This window comes from Saccostrea cucullata, unplaced genomic scaffold (genome assembly GCF_032062105.1).
Source record: "Saccostrea cucullata isolate Sc308-1 unplaced genomic scaffold, CSIRO_AGI_Scuc_v1 ctg261, whole genome shotgun sequence".
In the NCBI taxonomy this organism is placed as follows: Eukaryota; Metazoa; Mollusca; class Bivalvia; order Ostreida; family Ostreidae; genus Saccostrea; species Saccostrea cuccullata.
Genome location: NW_026925910.1, coordinates 400,300 through 407,762, shown reverse-complemented (window position 1 = coordinate 407,762; position 7,463 = coordinate 400,300). Strand labels below are relative to the sequence as shown.

Genomic DNA, 7,463 nt, shown 5'->3' with positions numbered 1-7,463 from the left:
CTGATAATGCTTCACTCTTTTTGTGTCGAACATACGACAGTATTCAACAACACCTAGGTTAGCTAGACTCACCAATCAACTCCCATTCACTAAAATCTCTATATCATCGAAAAACTAGTTTACAAAACACGGGTAGAGAGAGAGAGAGAGAGAGAGAGAGAGAGAGAGATTTGATTTTCAATAATATAATAATATCTGGTAAAGATCAGAGTCCAAACACTCGATATTACACGGATTCCTTAAAATTGTGTATGTACTGGATTTTAGTTTTAATATGGCAATACCCCACAGGCACGTAGTATCCTTTTGAGGGGTGTGGGGAAAAATAAAAAAAAGAAAACATACATAACCAGAAAAAATTGACAAAATAAAAGGAGAAATTTTCAAACACGAGAATCCCACAGGTACTTATGGACCCCTTCCGCCTCCGTAAATATATATACCTCCGGGTCAAAGGATATTTTTATCTTACCTTTTTAATAAATTATTTCTTCACTACACATTTAAAACGTACTCCATATGAAAAAAAAATAAATTAATGCAGAATAAACGTTTTATTAAAGAATCATAGTGGTGGTACCCAGGGATATATAATCCGGGGGAAGGGAGGGGGCCTTGTCAACAAGTACCCGTGGAAAATTCTATTTCGTGAGAGGGTTTAGGTTCCAACTTCTGATTAGTCTTTCAATGAACATCTTCAATAGGTAAATTCTGAAAAAAGGGAGAGGAGCCACCCTCCCCATATTACTTGCCTGTCTTTCTAGAATATACCAGCATGTCGTTCATTAGACAGAGACAAGTTCAGAGGACTATTAGTATTTCTTCCGGATTTACTATGATGATATCAATAATAATTCATTGGTCAGAAAAAAAACATGTATATATTAAATAAGATTTAATTAGACTCAATCCTGAAGCTATACAATAGTAGCATTAAGCATCTTCGGTACATTCACACTCGCTGCTAAGTTCTGGACAGCCGTTGAAATCTTGTGTACACATCATTTGACACCAGTCGTCATGGGTCCTCGACCCCTCGAACGGACCAATCGACTTGCAGGATATCTTCTGACATGTACATGTACAGAACTCTGAGGTACACGTGGATGTCTTCTTTCGGCAGTGGTCGTTACAGAACTGCTGTCGAGTAAGGTCTCCCGCCAAATCTCCCACGCCGTCACACATCAAGGTATAATCAGGTGGGCAGTCCATCAACACGGATTCAGCAGATGTTGTCTCGTGTGTTGGCAGAGTTGTTGTAGGGGCCTCAGTTGGGGCTTGAGTCGTTGGAGCTTGTGTTGTTGGGGCAGGAGTCGTTGGAGCTTGTGTTGTTGGGGCATTGGTTGGGGCAGGGGTCGTTGGAGCGTTGGTTTCAGGGGCTTTGGTTGTAGGTTTTTCAGTGGATGGTGCAGAGGTGGAAGGAACCGTCTCGTCGTTGTCGAAGATGGTAACATCTGCACAGTTAATGAATGTCTCTTGTTTAGAGGCACAACCAAGACAACAATCTCCGTCCTCTGTACAGCCCCATGTGTTACCTAATCACGATATGAATAGTATACGAAGTATAACGTGATGTTAATGATTAACTTTAGATCTAAATAAAACTCTTAATAAACTTTTTTTTTAATCATAAAACAATTTATCTTGTTACGGATTTTAATTTCATATTTATAGTGGTACTTTATCAATTTGACAAGAAGGGATAAAATTGTGCACTGTTATTACGATTTCACACTTTTTTGTTCGTTTGGAATTTATAAATTAAACTGATGCATAGTAATCTTGATTCTTTGTTATACATTTTAAAAAAGTAACGAAGAAATATTGTCAACTCCTGATGTAGTGTATTAATTATACAGTGGAATAATATAGTAAAGTACATGTATATGAACAAAGGACAATGCATGGTAAAGGCCGAATCTGGTCCCTTATTTGATGTAAAAATCAGAATGCAGTTAAAATTGTTGTAGTTTTGTAGTTAAGAACTCAAAATTATGCCTGTTTTACAACCAGCACTGATTTTGATCCAAAGCTTACGCGGAGACCACAAAAGGGCGCAGAAATAAGACATTTTCCCGAATTTCTTTAATTCTGGTGGAATTTCGTCAAATTTGAGATATTTTTTACATTTTGCCTATCTGAGATTTATGTATATATCATTTACATTTGATATAAGTGAAATATATAAATTTGGCTAGGTTGGAAAACAAAATGTGCCGTAAAATCGATGAAAATTTGCATAAAATTTGGAGGTTTCCATATTTTTTACTTATGTATCCCATGACTTCGAAACATTTTGTGGTAGATATTTTTTTATGATAAACTGTTGCATTTTTCAGCCTTGCCTATAACTAGTTTTGTTTAATAAACTTACTTATATGATTTATGTATATATCATTTGCATTTGATACTAGTGAAATATATAAATTTGGCAAAGTGGCCCAAAATTATCCATTTACTAATCTGTCTACTAATTGGCGCTAGATAACCCATTTGTTCCTTCGAATTTTAAGTGTTGTGAGTTCTCTTACCAGCTGTGTAGTGCCATTGAAGGATACACTGTGAACAGACCATGTCTTCTGGAAGCTGAAGTTCTATTTCGTAAAATCCGGTATCCTTCGGATAGAAGTGATGCTCATCGGTTCCCGCTAAATTAAGTCTATGTTGATCAAGGCATTCTTGAGAAACTCGCACGGTTGGGTTGTTATGAGGACAAATTTTGAACTGAAAGTTGCCTAAGTGAGATGCTGTTAGTTGAATTCCAACCTGTAACAGTACAGATGAATGTTTCCTAAGATTCTATAATAATAAATACTTACTTTTTATCTTTCATCTTTCAATTTAAGTACCAGTAATTAAATCAAATAAATAAATAAAGCACAAAACATGGAAAGATCGATTGAACCACTGTTTAATCCAATTATTAAGAAAACTTTATATCTATCAAACGTTTTTCCCTTAAAAGTTCCCTAAAGTATTGGGTGGTCTACCTTGATTACTTGTCCACGTGTGTAATTTCGACCAATGGCGCCTGTAGCATACATTCCACCAGCCTCGTTTTCACGAACTTCTGCGTCGTAAGCATCGCCACAAGTTCCACATTTTCCATCCATTTCATCCCATTGTTTCTAAGCATATACAAAGGACCATTCACACAAGGTGATGTCAAAATTTAATAAAATATGGACCTTATCCATATTTGATAAGACAACATGTTAAAAACAACGGCTATTAAATACAGTTTAGAAATCTTAATCAATGTATACTGATATATAGTGTCTACATCTGAAAATTACATAAGACGGTTATACCCAAGGTGTTTATAGGTGTTTACCTCTAAATGTAATCACCTTCGTATTTTGGTAACAAGGGAAAAAGCTAAATATAACTATATTTTACAAAAATGTTTAAACCTCAAATCAACCACAGGGTAAAAATCTATAAGCACACCCACAGGATACATCCAGTTTTTTAACCAAAATACTGTATGACCGGGCCACTGTGAAAAATGCCGAACTCTTTTCAAAAACATTTTTAACCCCTTCCCTTCCCCCGTGGAAATCAAAATTCTGAACTTTTTTCACAGTTGTAGGAAAATCAAGATTCAAAAATTTTATTGCCAGGACTTTTTTTTCATTTGACTCAGAACTACCATAAATCACACAGATGCAAATATCATTGTGTTTATTATTCTTAATATTTTGAGTGAAATTTTTTATGCATCCATTTTCATAAACAATTTATTGAAAAAATTTTCCGGAAAGTTTGCACTTCAGATACATTCAGATGCAGTAAACTTGACATAAGTATTTGCAGCTGTATATAGCTTCTTCAACATGTAGTTTTAATATATGTGTGTGTGTTACTGAATAAGATTTTTTTATCTCTAACTTTTCCGTCGACTTTTTCGTTACTCTTTAAAATGTTATTTATTTTTTAATGCGATTGTTGAAGAGCTAATCATATCCATTAAAAGTGCTTTTAAGAAGGCACACAAGATGCAACCATTTGAAGATTTTATTATATAGACCTATTTTAAGAAAAAAAATGTGGGATTTTCTGCGCACAAAATTGGACAAATGTTGATGGTAGCAATAAAATTTCTAAATTTAGGGAACAAATGCGAGAAAATTAACATGCGGAATGTCTAGGGACAGGGGACATTTCGCTGTATATGTGGACGATCTTGTACTCTGCGGCGATTTTTTAATTACCAACTCCGATAAAATCCTGATACACGTCAAATTATAATTACAGATCAGTATCTGTTTATTTCCAATCTGAAAAATTAATGCTTGGGGCTGATTCATCGTAATTATTACATTTTATGACTTTCTGTGAAAATGTACTAAAATTTAAAATAAGAGGAATATATCGCTTACTTCAGAGAACAATGATTGTATATGTTAAGCTTTTTCCATATGAAAATTCATAACATTTTTTTCTATAATGACAGGGAAAAGGAGAAAGATCTATAATTACATGTATACAGTGTTTATTTCCAAATACGGATTTTCTTAACAATCATCAAAAGGTGATTTTTCTCCCCTTAAGTTTCATTTCATTTCTTTCATTTTCTATAATAGTTTTGTCATATCGATATACATGTAATACAACCGAATTAACCCGATATACTGGATCTACAACCTTTTCTTTATAGCATTTTAATATACATTAATATAGCCCATGAGTTGTTTTATGTTTTTTGAAAAAAAAAAAGAAATATTAATAAATAACAAACTTTGATAATTTTTTTAACTAATATGCTTGGATCAGTTTGAGAGGAACACAAACAATAAGTAAATTGTTAAAAAGATGACTTTCTTTAAGCTTACCCTCTTTTATTTCCCGTGCCCTCGTCAAGCTTTTTACATGTTCAAGAGTAAGCTTATAAATTAGATAGCGTTGTTGAAGTATTTATTGACAAATGAAAATAAATTTTAATACCATCTTTACACTTTTTAAAAATATATTTGTTATAATTTTAAAAACAAATTGGAAAAATTGAAATTTGCAATTGCATTCCATTTACAAGATGTTTATGATTTTTTTTAGACATTTTTTTCCTAACCTGAATTTTTTTGGGTACTATATGATAAAGTAAGAAATTGCTTGTAGAAAAATTGAAGACCATTTTTACATTGAATAATATTATTGGTTTGCTCGTATGTTAGAATGTGGAATATGATACATCATGTTACCAAAATTCATCGTATGTTAGAATGTGGAATATGATACATCATGATACCAAAATTCATCGTATGTTAGAATGTGGAATATGATACATCATGATACCAAAATTCCTGCAGTCACTTGCATCAAAATAGAACAAAAGAAAAGCAGGCTTTAAAAAAGAACACTTGTGTGTCCGAATGTTGTATACAATGACATTCCTGAAGTCGCTTGCATTAAAATAGAACAAAAATATAACAATACGACACAAATAACTAGAATTTCACAACCTTCATTCTTACTTATATAAAGTAATTATACTGATAAAACCGACGATCCATGCAATTATTTTGTACCTACATGGTCACTGAAATCGTGTCGCTGAAATATCTAATATTTATTTTTAGATTTATTTGTTCAGAGTAAAATAGTACATTGTCATTACTCTGAGATAATGTTATTTTGTAAGAAACCTTTGCCTACAAAAGGCCAAGGGATGTGATTATAAAGTTAGTAAATGGCTGACATATGAAAATAAATGTAAACCTTGCAGAAGAGCTTGCTTCTGTATTCTCTGAGTGAGACGGAGAGTCGCATCAGTTCAACCCATTTAATTAAGTTTATAAGAATTAGGTTGTTCAAAAATTAGGTCCCAGGTTGGAATTAATATGGTTGGGGTTATGAAGGATTCTTCTCTCTCGCATAAGAATTTTTAATATAAACTACAAACCACATTCGTACCAAAGCCAGTATAATTTTTACCCAACACAATTAATGCTAAAAGAAATCAAGCTGGGTTTTTTTTCTACGTAATTATTTCTTAACACCGTCAGCCTAATCTTCATTCCTAGCATAGGATAACCACTGTCCTTATAATTACATACTCTGGTTTCATATTTTATGTTTTTCCTTTTGTTTAATAGTACAAACATTAGTTATACAAGATAATTTTATGTGAAAATAAGCATACCTCATCATTACGGCTAAATTTATAGCTTGTAGCTACATTAGATGCTTAATTTTGCAAACCATATTTAAATGTAAATGAATCACGTTTACATCTATCTATACCACGTGTACATATTTTTAAAAGCGAGTATATATAATTAAATTGCATCTGACTTACATTTCTAACTTTTCCTCTAAAGTTCTTAAAATCGAGGAAATAGATTGATTGATTTTATATTGTTTAACGTCCCTCTCGAGAATTTTTCACTCATATGTAGACGCCACCACTTGCCGGTGGAGAGCTGCAAATTTTGTCCTACACTCGGCACTCGGCAGGGAGGGATCTTTTTCATGCCAGCACTTACTGCGAAACGAGACCTCGGTTTATACGGTCTCATCCGAAGGACCGGTCTCCACGTCCCACAATGGAATTCGAACCCGCGACGTATAGATCAACTCCTTACTTCGTGACTCTAGAGCACTCTAACCACTGCGACACGAAGAAAAAGATAAAAACAGCGAAGCAATGGAACGGGGGGGGGGTATTTTTTACGGCACTCACTTGACGGTTTTCGTCAAATAAAACCTTACCGTTACACCCCCACAGAAGAGTTCCATGTCGTTGTAATTAGGGGGGAATCCCGGGTAGACTCGCCACATGGAGGATCGCATTGGGGGCTCAATCATGTACCCATGAGGCTCACCAACCGCCAACAGGCTAGCTAAATAGATCAGTCTAACCAGGAGCTCCATTTTTGGATTTCTGATGGCGGTTTAGGATCCAATGGTTTATATAGCCACTACATTATCATCAGTCGTGCATCATAAATATGATACTAATCTTAATGAAAATTTAAATTTCGAGCGGAATGGCTGATGTGATGATAAAGCTCTGTATTGATAACAATGGATCAGGGATAGTGTTTCGCGAGTAAATAAATGTACGTACGTTTCCTAATATTGCATTTTTGAAGTATAAATATTATTAAGCTGAAGAAATTGTTTAGTTTAGTTTTTTTTTCATTTCTAAATAAGTTCTCATAATAAATACACAAAATATGACACACAAAAACCATACTTAATTTCCGCACGGTAGTATTTTATAGTATTATATTTACATCCACTGAATATTATTTCTTTATTTCTGATGAAGACCATTGCCGTAAACCAGTCTATAAACGACTCTAAAACATGCCATCTGCATGTATAGAATTCTTGAACAATGGCTGCATGTTCGATCAGTTAACTGCTTACAGTGGCATATTCATCTATAAGACAATATTTAACAATTTTAATTTTACTTTACGCGGGTTATGTGTTTTTTCTGCAACAGCCGCGACGTT

At 33.8% G+C, this 7,463-nt stretch overlaps 1 protein-coding gene across 1 annotated transcript; it reads right to left on the bottom strand.

Moving 5' to 3' along the window:
- Positions 1-933: 933 nt before the first annotated feature.
- On the bottom strand, positions 934-6,888 carry LOC134270057 (uncharacterized). Its single transcript, XM_062752239.1, has 4 exons — positions 6,712-6,888; positions 2,991-3,128; positions 2,532-2,766; positions 934-1,535 (listed from the first exon to the last, which is right to left on the bottom strand). Exons 1-4 carry the CDS (start codon positions 6,871-6,873, stop codon positions 934-936), a joined length of 1,137 nt encoding a protein of 378 aa, XP_062608223.1. The 5' UTR covers positions 6,874-6,888.
- Positions 6,889-7,463: the final 575 nt, after the last annotated feature.

Coding starts and splice junctions, on each gene's coding strand:
- LOC134270057 (XM_062752239.1), bottom strand. CDS start 6,873: ATGGAGCTCCTGGTTAGACTGATCTATTTAGCTAGCCTGTTGGCGGTT. Junction 3,129..6,711: donor TCTTCTGTGGGGGTGTAACG/GTAAGGTTTTAT, acceptor GTATATGCTTAG/AAACAATGGGATGAAATGGA. Junction 1,536..2,531: donor TCAATGGCACTACACAGCTG/GTAAGAGAACTC, acceptor TATCGTGATTAG/GTAACACATGGGGCTGTACA.